Source organism: Cynocephalus volans, chromosome 15 (genome assembly GCF_027409185.1).
Source record: "Cynocephalus volans isolate mCynVol1 chromosome 15, mCynVol1.pri, whole genome shotgun sequence".
Taxonomy (NCBI): Eukaryota; Metazoa; Chordata; class Mammalia; order Dermoptera; family Cynocephalidae; genus Cynocephalus; species Cynocephalus volans.
In genome coordinates this window covers 16,452,852-16,468,670 of record NC_084474.1, presented here as the reverse complement: position 1 = coordinate 16,468,670, position 15,819 = coordinate 16,452,852, and the positions used below count along the sequence as shown (strand labels likewise).

The 15,819-nt window shown below is 35.9% G+C and overlaps 1 protein-coding gene across 2 annotated transcripts in view; it reads right to left on the bottom strand.

Moving 5' to 3' along the window:
* UBXN2B (UBX domain protein 2B) overlaps window positions 1–15,819 on the bottom strand; it is a 31,174-nt gene that overhangs the window by 750 nt on the left and 14,605 nt on the right. For both annotated transcript variants that reach the window (XM_063079912.1, XM_063079913.1), the window contains 5 exons: window positions 12,038–12,188; window positions 9,156–9,239; window positions 8,241–8,350; window positions 5,221–5,358; window positions 951–1,112 (listed from right to left, as the gene is read on the bottom strand). In XM_063079912.1, the coding sequence (XP_062935982.1) occupies window positions 951–1,112; window positions 5,221–5,358; window positions 8,241–8,350; window positions 9,156–9,239; window positions 12,038–12,188 (645 nt within the window). The remainder of the gene's footprint in view (window positions 1–950; window positions 1,113–5,220; window positions 5,359–8,240; window positions 8,351–9,155; window positions 9,240–12,037; window positions 12,189–15,819) is intronic.

The window sequence follows — 15,819 nt, the reverse complement described above, 5'->3', positions numbered from 1 at the left end:
TGGCCGTCCACATACACAGGAGATTGGTTACAGGAACCCAGCATATACTAAAATCCACAAATGCTCAAGTCCTGCTTAGCCCTGTGGAACCTGTGAATATGAAAATAGGCCCTCCTTACAAGTGGGTTCTGCATCCTGCGAATACTATATTTTCAATCCACTGTTGGTTAATCCATGGATGAGGAACCTGAGAATAAGTGAACCTGTACAGTTCAAACCCATGTTGTTTAAGGGTCTACTGTATACTGAAAGTGCAGGTCCTACTTTTTTCATAGTATAAAATGTCAGCAGTATATAGCCCAGAAAAACGTAACTTGGATTGGCCTATGGCAAGTGAATCTAAAAGTATGAAAAGTGTATGTCATAATAATAATAATAATAATAAAAGACTATCACATATACTTACTAACTCATCTAAGATCATAACTGTATCCCTTAGTCTTGCTTCAAAGAACAAATAAAAATAATATCTTAACACAACAAATGCTGATGTTAATGTTAGAGAGATATTTGAAACAGTTTATTTGAAGTACTTGACAACAGCACACTCAACTTTAGTTATAGCACACATTTATATTATTAAAAATGTGCTATACAGAAAGTTAATTCCAATCAGATGTATCATAAATTTTTAGATGAGTGAAGTCCAAATAAGGTTTTACTGTATTAAATTAAATCCGATTCTAATTCAGAATTACAACTCTTTATTTCTGTATATCTAAATTTGCATTAGTATTTGGACTGTTTACAGAGATTGTTTAAATACCATATATTTCATTTTATATACACAGCTATTATCCTTTTAAAGATTTTTCTTCTGTCAAAAATTTACTTCAAAAGTAAACCTAAAGAATCTCAAATTCTTCATTATTCAAGTCACATACAGTTTTACTTAGATAAGTAACTCAGTACATAACAGCAAACTAGACACAATGCCTTAGGAAGCTTACCTGTGTGTACTATTGAATCTTTGTATCAAACGACTCCCATCAGCTAACCTGATCTGAATTTTTGTCGTTGGCACTGAATCATCAATAAGAACAACTGCATTAAGTATTGATTTATCCTCCTCTTCTGGGGAGGAAGGTGTACTGACTATTTCGGGTGTGAGGCTAAGAAAGAAGAATAAAAGAATTAGAATACAAATATGAATACATAAGACATGACAAATGAAGACAGTAGATAAACACTTAGATCTAAAGTTGATTCTCAAATGCTCATTGGTATGGCTTCTGGACTAGCAAGAACATGGCTTCATTTGAGTCTCCTATACTTCTTCCAACATCTTTCATTATACTAAAATTATTTTGGATCCCATGATTCTGATTTAGTTTATCTATCTCATGGGAGAAAATGACGACTCACAACAAATTAAGCAATTTCTTTTTGAGTTTGGAATTGAGGGCTTAAATAGTCACACTGCCAAGCTGGTTTACTGTGTAAATAGTCCAGTGTCCCTTACACAAGGGAAAGACATGAATATCAAAGAAAGCAAATACAAAAGACCTCTTCTCTCTATCTCTGACTTACTGATAACCAGGTATACATATTACTATCATTGTTACTACCGCGTTAGTTATTTCATTTAAAACACACTGTGGGGCAGTACTGCATAATGGTTAACAGCATAGATCCTGGAGTCAGATGACCCGGTTTCAATCCTGACTCTGCCATTTAGACGTGTGACCCTGGATGGGAAATCCACTTATCCTCATTGAGCCTGAGTTTCCTCGTTGGTAAAACAGAGACAACAGCAGCATGGTCATAAAGATTAAATGTATTAGGACACACAAGCACTTCAAGTAATGTTTTTATATAGTTGTCACTACCTAAAAGTTGGATATTAGCATGATAACTATTATCCTAACAACAACTCTGGAAAGAAAAGTTACTTCCATTATCTCTATTGATAAATGAGAAAGGCGAGGTTTATCTTGGGCTCTTTCTGTTACATTAAGCTGTCACATGTTGCTGTTTCTGTAATCTAATGCTTTCTGTTGAAGATAGATTCAGGCAAGCTTCTTCTCAAAACATAAAAATAAAGTACAGGGTAGGGAAACTAGGTAAGGTCTTTCATGTGTTTCTTTGTAAAATGTGTGTATGTCAAAACTATATGGAATAATAATATTTGAGAACTGAGATGGATAAACTTTCAAGATAATTTAGGTCAACCACATCATTTTATCAAAAAGGAACTGAGTCACAGACAGATTAAAATACAAACTCAGAGGCACAGAGATGGACAGTGGATGAGATGGTAGTGTGGTATAAATATATCATTACAAAAAGTTACATTAGTATTTAACTTTCAAAGTCACATCTCTTTGCTACTTAAAACTTTCCCCTTATGATTCAATTGATCAAACTATAGTGACTTTGACATATTCTTTTTATGTTTCAAGTATTGCATTAAAAAGAAAATCTTTAAAAAAAATAAATGAGAGGGAATTTAACTGATAGAACAAGGTTTCTAAGAAAGGATGTTGGTTTTAAGTGGAGTAATTCCCTCAGACAAGAGGAGAAACACCTTCCTCCTCAACCTTGAAGATGGAGGGAGGGTTGGATGCAAATGTTAATAAGCTTGAAGGCTGAGGGGAGCATATTAAAGTTAGTTCCTATCAGGTTCTATTTTCTCAGTGAAGCTGGAATCTGCTGAGAGTGAAGAGCAGGAGTAGAAAAGGGGGCTTAAGAAGTAAAGAACATCTGGGGTCAGCCCTGAGAGAATGAGGGAGGAGCAGCACTGCCTGCCCAGGCTGGCTGAGACTGTCCCCTGCAATGCCATGGCAGTGCAGGGACAGCATTTCTCAGACTCCCTTGCAGCTAGGATTTTACATGATTCTGCCCTTCCACCAAGTAAATATATACCGGTATTGTGAAAGTAAGCACTGTGAAGTGGAAGCTATGCAGCTCTTCTGGTTATGAAGGTGGTGGAGGCATTTGGTTCTTCTATAGCAGTCATGACAGAATGGTCTCATGTCTGGTCCCTAGCTTTGTGGGCACTGAGCAGCTGATGGGAGCACAGACAACAAGGTGTTTTCTCTAGAACAGTACTCTGTGTGTTTGTTTCTCCTAAGGAAAACTTGTTTCACTGTCTCTTTCAGAAATTCTATAAACTACCCAAGACCCTGGGAGAAACCTCTTACTACTTAAACAAGCGTACATTCTGTTGTCTATAATCAAAACCCTGCTCAATATGGCTAGTGATTAACATGGCATTATCACCACTGATCTCTGTCACTCTCTTCCATCAATTTCTCCTATCTTTTCCATCATTTTCTCTAACTAGCCTTCTAAGGAAGAAGCTGGCCTTTTCATAAGTTGAATTTGCAAATTATAATCACTGGCTCTACTCAACTGTCTTTCTTTTACATTACCTTCAATTCCAATTCTAGATTTACTGTACTTCTAACAAATGTGTATTCTAACATTAATTCTTGGTCATAAATTTAAATAACAGAGAAAGAATATGTACATAGCAAAGAGATGACCAGGCATTTTATATCTGTGTTCTAATTAAAAATCTAATCTCAATAAATATAAATTAAAATGAGAAATGCTAGAAAATTAATATATATATATAGTGGTCATATTTACAGAAACAACAGGGAAGAAATAGTACAATTCAAGAGAACCCTGATATGTGTTGGCAGGAAAGAGAGATATGGGAGAAAACTTCCAAGCAGACCTGTAATTGGGCACTGAAGGGTTTGTGTTCCTTAAAAGCCAGTGAACACACATTTCTGAATTCCCTCTATGTCCCAGGAATCAGTCTCTATCAGGAGAAAAGGATATAGAAAGGGAGGCCAGAAATACCAAAGACAAGTATAAAGAACCAACACTGAATTCTTTCTTTTGAGTAATGAGAGGGGAATAGACAACCAGTGTCCACAAGGCAATTGAAGAGAACTTGGAAGAGAAGGAATCTCATAAAAAGGAACAAAGAATCATAAAAACCTATGTTGGAAACATTGCCAATGCCACAATTCCATGTCACCTGCAACAATATGCAGAAAACAGAGGGTAACTGTTACTAACATTTAAGATTTATGAAGCTTACATGAAGCTATGGCTATTATAAAGGAATTCACTCATGCAATATGTCACAGAGATTGATTTTTAAAATGTGCTCTTCAAAGTCCTAGGGTGTAAGAGCATGCAGGCTTGACAAAGAACAGGGAGTGCACAATGGGCAAAAGTCCTAAGTGCATTTATGCAGAACCTACATGCTGAAAACAGCAAAGATGTTCTGCTAGGTTAGCAAAGAATTCTGAGATCATCTCATCCTATTTAACTCCCTTTCCTGTGTTTCTCAAGATGTTTTACGGTGCGAAGTTCTTTACGTTCTTTCCATGATTGATTAATGCAGCTGTTTTTTCTCTTGTACTTCCTTGTCTTTACAATAAAAGCTGAGAACAACCTAGGCTTGGGGCTGTGCCTTGCTCCTTCCTAAAAGGAGTTTCCATGGTAGAGTCCCTTGGGGCTTCTCACTGCTCTTCATAACTGGGCTCTGAATAATCTTTGCATCTCTGTCACAGAGAGAAAAGTAACACTAGGGGTTCTTTGGAAAAGTCTCAGAGACAATTCCCTCCTCTACCTACAATCAGAGGAGCTCAGGTTTTACCTTTGTTATAAATACTGGTCTTCTATAACTTGAAAAAAGAGTTTGGCTGCTTAAAAACTATTGAAAACCCCCAAACTAAGCACATTGCTTCTGCTGCAAGACCTTAGTAATTACTTATGGTACACATGCCTGCTTCAAGTTGTGATGTAAGATATCCACTGCTTTATCTAATCAACAACTCTTTACAATTTTCCCTCTCGAAACCAAGTAATCAGAAAGAGGTATATGACATAGTGGTGAAAAGCACAGACTCTGGATCCCTTGTGTCTGGATTTGAATTCCACATGGTAGCCATTTCCTAGTACAGTCACCTTGGGCAAAATTATTGCATCTGCAAAATGGAGTAACAACAATGCCTACATCAAAGAGCTGTTGTGAAGATTAAGGGGGTTAACGTATCCAAAGTAGTGAGAGGGCCAGGATTGTGATAATTGCTTTCTAAGTATTAGCTACTATTACCAGATTTGCATATCTAATTCCACTTAATAGTTAATAAATAGTTCATACTTCAGTTTTTCTTCACAGATTATTTTGTTTTTATTCTCAAAGAAAATTCATGTTGAGCAAAGACAAGTATTTTTCTCATTATAGAATTTTACCTTCCAAGTTTTTGCCCTTCTCCACTAAAAGCCTTGAATCTCAATCTAGGTTTTATATATTCTTGATCCTGATGATCCTCCATATCCAAATTCACTTGGCCACCATGAACCAGTCGCTGAAGCTCCAGGGGAATCTCTCTTTTAAAAAGGGAGGGGAAAAGATTTTGGTCAAGTTTTTCAAAAATTACACTGTAATCAATTACTGCAATCAAGTAATACACTACACTGGAAAACAATTTTTGCTTAGATTATAAAAATTTCCATGATGATTAATTAGTTTGTGTACCTAACATTATTCCTTAGTGGTTCTCAACATAGGGATGTTTTGGTTGTCACAGTGATTTAACTTGAGAAAGTTAAATTGCAAGATAGCAACTGGTACCTAAATTAGCATTAGAAAATCTCTATGAAGATAAATAATTAATGCAGATATTTATTTCTAAGTTCTCTGGAGGAAGTTCAGAAAACTAACGAGTGTTTCTGATTATTGGTGATTAGTGAGCGCTGCTGTCATTCAGCCTGGGGTGGGGATGTGCGATGCACTACAATGTGGGATTTGACTTGCACAATGAAGACTTGTCTTGGGTTCCACCGAATCACTAAGCATCCTGCCAGAGGTTCACGTGGATGTCAACAATGTTTATAATGTATGAGCCTAAAACCTAACTGTGTCTTACAGGTAAGCAAAAAACATTTTTCAGGGGTACTGTATTATCATACAAGTACAGTACTTTGAAATTTCCATGAATGCACTACCACATAAGCTGAGGGAAGACTGCACTTTGCTTTGTTTAAAATGTTACCAAGTCCTTGAATACAATGCCACTTGTAAGGTGCCAACTTCTCATACCTCATTGTTCTTATACCTGCCACATTGCCATGAGAAGTGCAAGACTGCATGGAGGTGCAAACTGACTACTTCTTATGCTTCTAGGGTGGGAATATCTGAGTGTTTATAAATTGAAATATGTATCATTTTTTGATGAATTACTTCCCTTTATTTCTTCAATATATTTAAGGAAGAATATTATATCAATTTTTGGGCAATAATGCGAATAGGTAGATTATATTATCTATGAGTTCTTCTTTGAGGATAATAAAGATGGTGTTACAAGATATTTATTATACAAAGGAGACAATGGTGTCTTCTATAGTTAAGAACCACTATCTGCCATTATTCATTTTCTTCAAGGAGTCTTTTCCATAATTTGGTCAAGAAGTACTTGACCATAATTTGTACTTAAAGATTTGGTGTGACTCAAATTAAAAAATCTTTTTAATGCACCATGTTTGTTTGAACGTTAGCCTATGAAGTTTATGGATTATTTTCATCTAATAATAAATGAGTTTTGATCTATGTCATAGTACATTCATCATCAATATGTTCATTTCTTCCACCATCTTGAAATTAGCATCAATTTTAACAGTAATGTTGATCTTCACTTAGCAGATGAACACAACCTCCCACCCCCCAGTTGCTCCCAGCTCTTCCCAGTGATTCTGCAGGTGTCCAAGTCCATAGCATTGATTTAAACTATTATATATCCTTGTATTTGCCAACACTATATACTGCCTCCTAGGACAGCTCTCCACCTTTCTCAATGATTTAGCATACCGCTTATAGCATTTCTTGCCTTTGTTTGGTATCCTGACATTATCTGTGCAGAACTTAAATTTAAAGTTCATGCTAGTCAGTCTTCTAAAATATCTTTCCTTTTGAGTTCCCGAACTACCTCAATTCCAGTGCATTTCATCTCCAGCCACTCTCCATGGACATGTTTCATCATTGGAAAAGCTCCATCTTCAGTTCTTCCATGAAGTATAAACCACTACTCTTGTCCCTTCCTGCTACTTACTGTTTCAGTTCATCAACTTTATGTCTTTAGTTGTACTTAGGAATGATCCCATTGTCAGCTAGTGATATCATAATGCAGAAAAGCTTTTATCGTCATAGCAAAATCACTTGATTCCTCATCCTTTAGAAGCAAGAAGGGCTGGTGAGCTTTAGTGTTCTTAAGATGGGTCAGAGCACTATATATCTGGTTTACTTGCACAAATTATAACTTCAAACTAAACTTTTGAAATCTGCGCAGTAATGCCACTTTGAAAGATTTCTAATGTAAGTTGCTGAATTTCAGTGATGCATGCAATGAGAGTCACTGTCAACAGTAAGCAGGACAGTAACTTAGTGGATGGGCAGCTACATGATAATGAATTCACTGACTTATTACATTAAGATGTATTTTCTAGGAGCTGGGTCCACAGACTCATTAGATTTTAAAAGGGGCCAATGTCCCTTTCCAACTGTCAAGCTGGGTCACAGACCCTTTAAACCCATTGTTTAGACTGGGTCACAGACCCCCCAAATGCAGACTGGGTCAGAGACGTCTCATAAGCAGATCATGAGCTAGGTAACTGGAAAGATCCTGGGAGCCAATGGCAAGGCTGACTTGCTTTATTCGGATGCGAACTCAGCCCCCAGCCTCCTCAGCAGCAGGAGCAGCAGCAGCAGCTTACAGCAGATCCAGCAGCAGCAACTGCCCCTGGCTGCCTCCCGGAGGCATCCCAGGGGCCCTGTGGATCAGAGCCATTTGTCCTTTATACACTTAAGTCGATAACCCAGAGACACCTGGGTGCAAGTCAGATAACCATGGAACACCTGGGTGCACATGCACAATTACATCAGACAATTGCCAAGAAACACCTGGACGCATGTGCGCAGTTAACATACGTACATCGAACAGGCTAGGTCATGCTTGGCAAGATTCGGAACAGCCGAGGAAGCCGAACCATTTTTTTTTCATTTTCCTTATACCAAAGTTAAGAACCAGTGACTTACAGACGGCATTATATCCTTTATTACTTAAGAATATTCATTCTCCCCAGCAACCACTTATGTAATACATTCCAGTAACCAATTCTTGAAAACCTATAGTGCACTACTGAAGAGCAATCTGTTAAAAAAAAAAAAAAAAAAAAGTACCACTCTAAGTAATAAATAGAATACAAACATATCTTACCCTCTCTTAACAGACTCCAGAAATTGAGCATTTGTTGGATCACTGTAAGGTCTCAATTCTCCATCATCTAAACTGAAACCATTGCTCCATAGTTTCAATAAAATCTGAACCTTTAAGGCATAGGAAACAAAAGAAATACAAAAATCCATCTCCACCAAGCAATTTTAAGTTTCAAATGTGATATCTCACAACATATTAAACCATTTACTTCATTTAAAATAAGAAGTTATTTGCACTATTCTTTACTCACGATTAAAGGCCTAAATAAAACCATGTGTGTTTGTTTAGCAGATTTGTATTTAGCTAGACAAATTGACAATGGTTGCAAATACCAAAGGTCCTGCAGCTGGACACTGGCCTTGACATACAATTACTGGTGGTTCACTGAGAAAACGAAAGCACTGAGAAGAGTACCCAGCTGCCACCCACCGCTCCCTCCCTTCTCCTCCACTGCACCTGTACTCTTCTCTGCTACAAGCTTAAATATTCATGCCAAGAATCAGGACAGAATTGAGAGAGACCTTCCAGGAAACTAAAAATGTTTAAAATGAAATGATAACACCAAAATTTCAAAAAGCAACAGAAAGAATGACTTCAGTTGTATGTTTACAACTCAACTCATTTTATATTATGACAGTACACCATTTTTAATAATTAATATAATCTATATGCAAGCTCACTTTGACAGTGAATCGCATATTCTTTCAACAAATAGTTATGTATCTCTAAATGCAAGGCATGATTGAGATATCAAATATAAAAATTGAGACTGAAAACTTACACAGTGGTCCTTTAAACCCATGTTTCAAAAAGTAACATCAAAAGAGTTGTATTTATATTATCAATTTTTAATTTTAAAATAGTAGTAACTAGAGGCAAATATCTACACTTATTCATTCTGATTATTGTACCTACATCTTGCAGCTGACTTTCTCCATAGATGTATTCAGACCGCTTACAAAAGGAATTACCCAATCTATATCCTCCACCTGTAAATGACTAAAATACATAGCAAGTGAGTTAAAAATTCACTAAGGCTTATTAAGCAAAATGTTATTATAATGTGTGATATATATTTTAAAACCAGATAAATCATACCAGAAAAATTTTATATTATAATTCAGGTCGTATGTTTTAAAGAAGTATGTTCAAGTAAGAAATTATGTTTCTTTCCATGAAAACATTAGTGACTCAGAAGCTGAAATAATTTAGGCCAATCTTAGACTAAGAAATGCATCTATACACTAAAATATATATTTTCAAGTATAGACAGATTTTAAAAAGTCACCACTAATATTTTATAATGTCTTATAATAAAAATTATGATTAAATTATATTTCACAAGAGTACACAGAGTAAATGAAGAATTCTAGAAATGGGTATAAATGACCATGAAGAAAAGTTACTATACTTATTTTATAAGCTGCTTTTATTCTACTGTAACGGTCATCTATAATTGTACTTTCTAGTTTGCTATGCTAACACAATGTCTGCTATTCTTCAGGTAGGATCATTTATGAGGTAAAAACGTCATTCTTTTTAATCATTATTTATATCATAAATAAGCTTTTGATTATTACATTGCTTTCTTTTCTACACACTAAATCATATTAATTCCACATTTTTCTTACAGAATTGGAGAACCTACAAAACCAATTTTACCTTAAGACAAGTAAAAGAATTTCAAGCTGTTGACAAATAATGAAATGAAAACTAAAATTTAAGTTTCATTCATGTTGGTTCTCAGCAGTGGCTGTAAAAATCACAAGAGGCTTTTTCAAGAGACAAACATTGGGGCACACCTCAGATCTACTGAACTGTAATACCTGAGGCCATCTGGTAGTTTAGAAAGCCTCCCCAAATAATTTTCATGGGGGAATGCTGATCATAAAAACATGACAGTTGAGAAGTGCTGATTATAAGAACACAAGACAGTTATACACAAAAAGACACTTGAAGTCTTCAATATACCAATACTATGTCAGTTGATAAAGTTATAAAAGCTGTATGAAAGTTTTATAGAAATTTAAGAAGGTACAAAAGTAATTCAATGGAGGAAGGAGAGCTTTTTCAACAAATGATGCTGGAACAACTTGACATCCAAAAGCAAAAAATGAACCTTGATGTAAAACTCATATCTTATATCAAATTAATTCAAAATGGATAAGTTTAAATGTAAAATATAAAACTATAAAACTTTTCTAGGTAATATAGGAGAAAATCTTTTGGACCTACAATTAGGTAAAAACGTTCTTAAGACAACAAAAGCATGATCCATTAAAAAAAAAAGGGTAAATTTAAAACTTTTGCTCTACAAAAACCTGTTAGAAAGATGAAAATTCAAATTACAGTCTGGGAGAAAATATTTGCAAACCATATATCTGACAAAGGACCCATACCTATTTAAATATATATAAAGACCTCTTAAAACTCAACAGTAACAAAACACACAATCCAGTTAGAAAATGGGCGAAAGTCACGGAGAGACATTTCATTGAAAAGCACAATAGGGATAATGGCAAATAAGCACATGAAAAGATGTTCAACATCACTAGCCATTAGGAAAATGCAAATTAGCATAACGATTCATTAGGGAAATGCAAATTAGAACTACAGTGTGTTATTACTACACACCTATCAAAATGGCTAAAATTAAAAATAGATACCTCACAGATAACGTACAATCAACTATGCTCCAATTAAAAAAAAATAGTGACGACACCAAATGCTGGCAAGGATCTGGAAAAACTGGATCTCTCACACATTATGAGATTATTAAATATACAACTACTCTGGAAAACAGTTTGGTAGTTTCTTAAAAACCTAACCACAGGACCCAGAAATTGCACTCACGGGCATTTATCCCAGATAAATGAAAACCTGTACCTGTACAAAAACCTGTATGTGATTGCTCATAGTTCATTCATTTGTAATAGTCAAAAACTGGAAACAACTAAAATGTCCCTCAATGAATGAATGGTTAAACAAACTGGGGTGCATACATAGCATGGAATGCTACTCAGGAATAAAAAGGAACGAAGTATTGATACACACAATAACTCTGACGGATCTCAACGGCTTTACACCAAATTAAAAAAGCTACTCCCAAATCAGATAATTATCAAATTATAGAGATGGAAAACCAGTTAGAGGTGGCTAGAGACAGTGAAAGACAGGGAGGTGGGTGTGATCACAAAAGGGTACATCACGAGGGAGAGCATTGTGATAACAGAGTAGTATTTTGATTGAGCTGTTGATTACACAAATCTACACGTGATAAAATGATATAAACATATGTACACACTGTACCAACATCAAATTCCTGGCTTTGATATTGTACTATAATCATGAAGGATATAACTACTGGGGGAAACTGGGGAAAGTCACATGTGACCTCTCTGTATTCTTTCTGCAAATTCTGTGACCTACAATTATTTCAAAATTAAAAGGTAAATAAAAATGTTGCACAGAAATCTAAGAAACTGCCTCATTGTTCAATCATTAATAGAAAGATTATAATCTCAAAAAGTTAAATTTTTTTTTTTTTTTTTTTTTTTTCGTGACCGGCACTCAGCCAGTGAGTACACCGGTCAGTCCTATATAGGATCCGAACCCGCGGCGGGAGCGTTGCCGCGCTGTCAGCGCAGCACTCTACCAAGTGCGCCACGGGCTCGGCCCTAAAAAGTTAAATATTTAAAACAGAAATATACAGTTAGAAAAACAATGTTTGTAAATATTATAAAAAATAGAGATCAAACATAGAAACTGTGTACTTAGTTTTAAAACTGAGCACTGACCTTAGATTTGTCATCACCTGAAGTTTTTGTGGCTTCATTCAGAGGGACAGCCCCATGTTCCCTTGCCTCTCTGAAAAGTTCATTCACAATTCTCCCAGTTGATGGTCGAACTATATGTAATCCACTGTATTCGTGTTCACTTGCATAAAACCTTAAAACACAGTTCATGAATAAAAACAGAATAACAGACATAAGTACTTTAAAGTAATAAGCTTCACAGTCTTATGAAATAACTTTTAAAAAGAGGCATTCTGTGACTTCTGTGGAAATATTTAATTTTTAAAATGGGATTAAGGAAAAGATTGGTAAATAGTTTAGATCCTTTCTCACTCCGTGTGCAGCGATTCTCATAGCAAGTTCAGCATCAGCATGATAGGGGGCTGGCTGGCTTGCTTCCTCCCTGGGCATTTTGGAATCACTTATCAGATGTATCTCACAAATTAGGCAGTTTTGATGTACTGGGGAAAGCAGTACATCAAAGCACTACATTAACTAGAAGCTAATCCCTTCCCCCTAAGGAATCCACAGTCAGCAGAAATCTAGTTGGTGAAGAGACCTCTAGATTTAGACAGTGTAAACACCTAATTCTAAAGTACAGAACTACACATAGAGGATTTATTCCTCAGAGAGTTTTGGATTGAAAGAGACCTACTCCATTACAGCCTCCTGTGATAAAAGCAAATAATTTAGACCACAATTTTTTCAGTGTATTAGCTACATAGTGACTAATTTCTACTCTGACTCCTACTTCATAAATGATCCTAGAAAAATTAGTACCCTATATTTATCTTTCAAGATTTTTTTTCAATCAAGGATATCAGAAAATATAACCAATGAACTATCAACATGGAGACTTCCCATATAAGACGACAATCAAAGCTCATATATTTTAACTACCCATATCCTCCAATTCAGTTCCAAATTCACGTGAACTCATAATACAATGGGGGACAATTACATCAGCACCAGAGACTAGGAATGGAGGTTACGTGTAAGACTTTCTGCCAAATTAGTATACAGAAAATTGAACAGGATAAACGGAAGAGCAAACAAGCTCTCAATTCACTGTAAATGAAGGGAAAAAAACCCACCTGGAGAACAAACAGACACCAACAAAACCCCATTAACTGTTGAAGAAGGTGGGAAGGGCAGGCTTCATCGTGCCAATGCCTGGAGAAGTACATTAGGACCCATGTTTACCCAGAGAAGGAGCCTATGGAAGCCTTCCTCCCAAGCTTAGATTCAGAAGACCCAGTGTAGCACAGCAGGAAAGGTTGAACACTGCCACAGCTGGCTCTTAAGACCAGTGTTAGGATTAGAGAGGAAGAGCTTGCTATGGTCTGAATGTCTGTCCCCTCCAAAGCTCATGTGGAAGCTTGATCCCCAATGTGGCAGTGCTGAGAGGTGGGGCAATTGGGAGGTGATTGGATAATGAGGGCTCTGCCTTCATGAATGAATTAATCCATTACTGGATTAATGGGTTAATTGATGAGTGGGTTATCACAGGAGGGGCACTAGTGGCTTTATAAGGAGAGCAAGTGAGCAAATTAATGTGCTCTTACTCAGCCCCCTCCTCACCAGATGCATACCTTGACCTAGGACTTCCCAGCCTCCAAAATAAATTTTGCTCCTTTAAAAATTACCCAATTTCAGATTTTCTGTTATAAGCAACAGAAAATGGACTAATACAGAGCTCGACAGCAGATGACTTTAAGCAGTTATGACAAACACAGAAAAGCAAACAAAACTTCCTGCTGCAGCTATCTCCTGTTGTAGTTCCTTCCCTACTGTCCCAGGTCTTTAATCTGGCAGCGTAAATAACCATTCCTTTTTATCTCAGTTTTGGTTAGAAAGACTACTGGAAAAATCAGCCATAGGAAAAGATTTACTAGCTCCTTTATGAGTAATTAGGTTTTTATCACTTGTTTAAGAACTCTTTGCCTAGAGTATCATGAAGGCACCCTAGTTTCTTCTACAAGTTTTATTGTTTTAATTTTTATATTTAGGTACACAATCTATTGGGAACTGATGTTTGCAGGTGGTATAAGATAGAGGTCAAGAATTATTTTTCCCCATATAAATGTCCATTTGCCCCAATACCATGTAATGAAATTCTCTCCCCTCACTACTCTGAGTGTCATCTTTGTCATAAATCAAGTGGCCATCTATGTGTGTCTATTACTCTGAATTTTCTATTTTGATCCATTGGTCTGCTGTCAGTTCTTACTCTCTCAACTATTGAAGCTTTAGAGTAAAACTTTATCCAGTAGTGTAAGTCCTCAACTTTGTTTTAATTCTTCATCAAAGTTCTGGCTATTCTTTTTTTAGGGGGGCAGAGGGGTACCAACAATATTTATTGACCATTGAAGTAATGCTCTATACTCACATAAACTAACTAAATATAAATGAAAAATAAAATTGCCTTTAATTAGCAGAAGGATCAAGAACAGAAAAACAATTTTTGATTCCTAAAACACTTTGGTACCCCTTTACCAACTAAGTCTCCCAAATTCAGGGACTTGTACAAGATAATATTGGTCACTACAGTTTTTCATTTAACAAACACTTGTTGAGTGTTTGCTATATGCAAAACACTGTTCTAAAAGTACCAGGGATCTAGCACTGAATAAAACAAAGTCCTTGTCTTATGGAGCTTACATTCAAGCCTGATCAACAACAAACATATATGAGGGGGTCTTAACAAGTTCATGGAAAGATTAATATTATCTTTTAATTCTATTTTTCCACAAACTTTTTGAAGTACCCTTGTATATATGACTATTCTTGACCTTTTATATTTTCAGAAAACTTAGAATTTGTTTTATCAATTTTCATCCACTCCCCCACTATTTATAGGATATGGCTCAATCTGGGGAGAATGGACAACTTTGTTAGTCCATTTGTGTTGCTATAACAGAATAACTGAGACTAGGTAATTTATAAAGAACAGAGGCTTATTTGGCTTACAATTCTGGGGCAGCTGGGTCTGGTGTGGGCCTCAGGCTGTTTCTACTCACGGCAGAAAGCAGCAGGCAGCCAGCAAAGAGGAAGCAAGAGAGAGAGAAGGTGCCAAGGTCTTTTTAAGCATCGAAATAGAGCAAGAACTCACTCGCTACCCCCAGCCCCCAGGGAGAGCATTAATCCATTCATGAGGGATCCACCCCCATGACTGAAACAGTTCCCAACATTGCCACACTGGGGATCAGATTTTCACATGAATTTTGGAGGGACAATACATCTCAATTTCTATCAACAACTTTATAACAATAAATCTTCCAGTTCTATGCATCACCCTTCCTTTAAGTCTTCTGTCAATAATGTGTTACAGTATTCTGGTACTGGTTTTGCAGTTTTTGCTAGATTTATCCCTAGGAATTTGATATTTTTGAGTATAAGTGCTATCTTTTTAAAATGTAATTTTGTAATTATGTCTTACTTGTATATAGAAATAAAATTAATTTCTGAATATTGGTCTTGTATTCAGGATCAGCAACTTTGCTAAACACACTATTAAATTAAGTACTTTGACTAGTCTTTTGTAGTTTTCTTTGTATGCAATTATGTTATTACAAATAATGAGATATATTTCTTTCTTTTCAATGTGTTTTTATGTCATTGTGCTAACTAAAACCTCCATTCCAGGTTAAATGAAAATGGTGATAGGGGTTATCTTTGATGTGTTCCCAACTTCAGAAGAACAAAATCTTTCACTATTTTACTGTTAATGATTTTCATTGTAGGTTTTCTGTAGATTTTTATAAAATCAGATTAATTTGATCCCT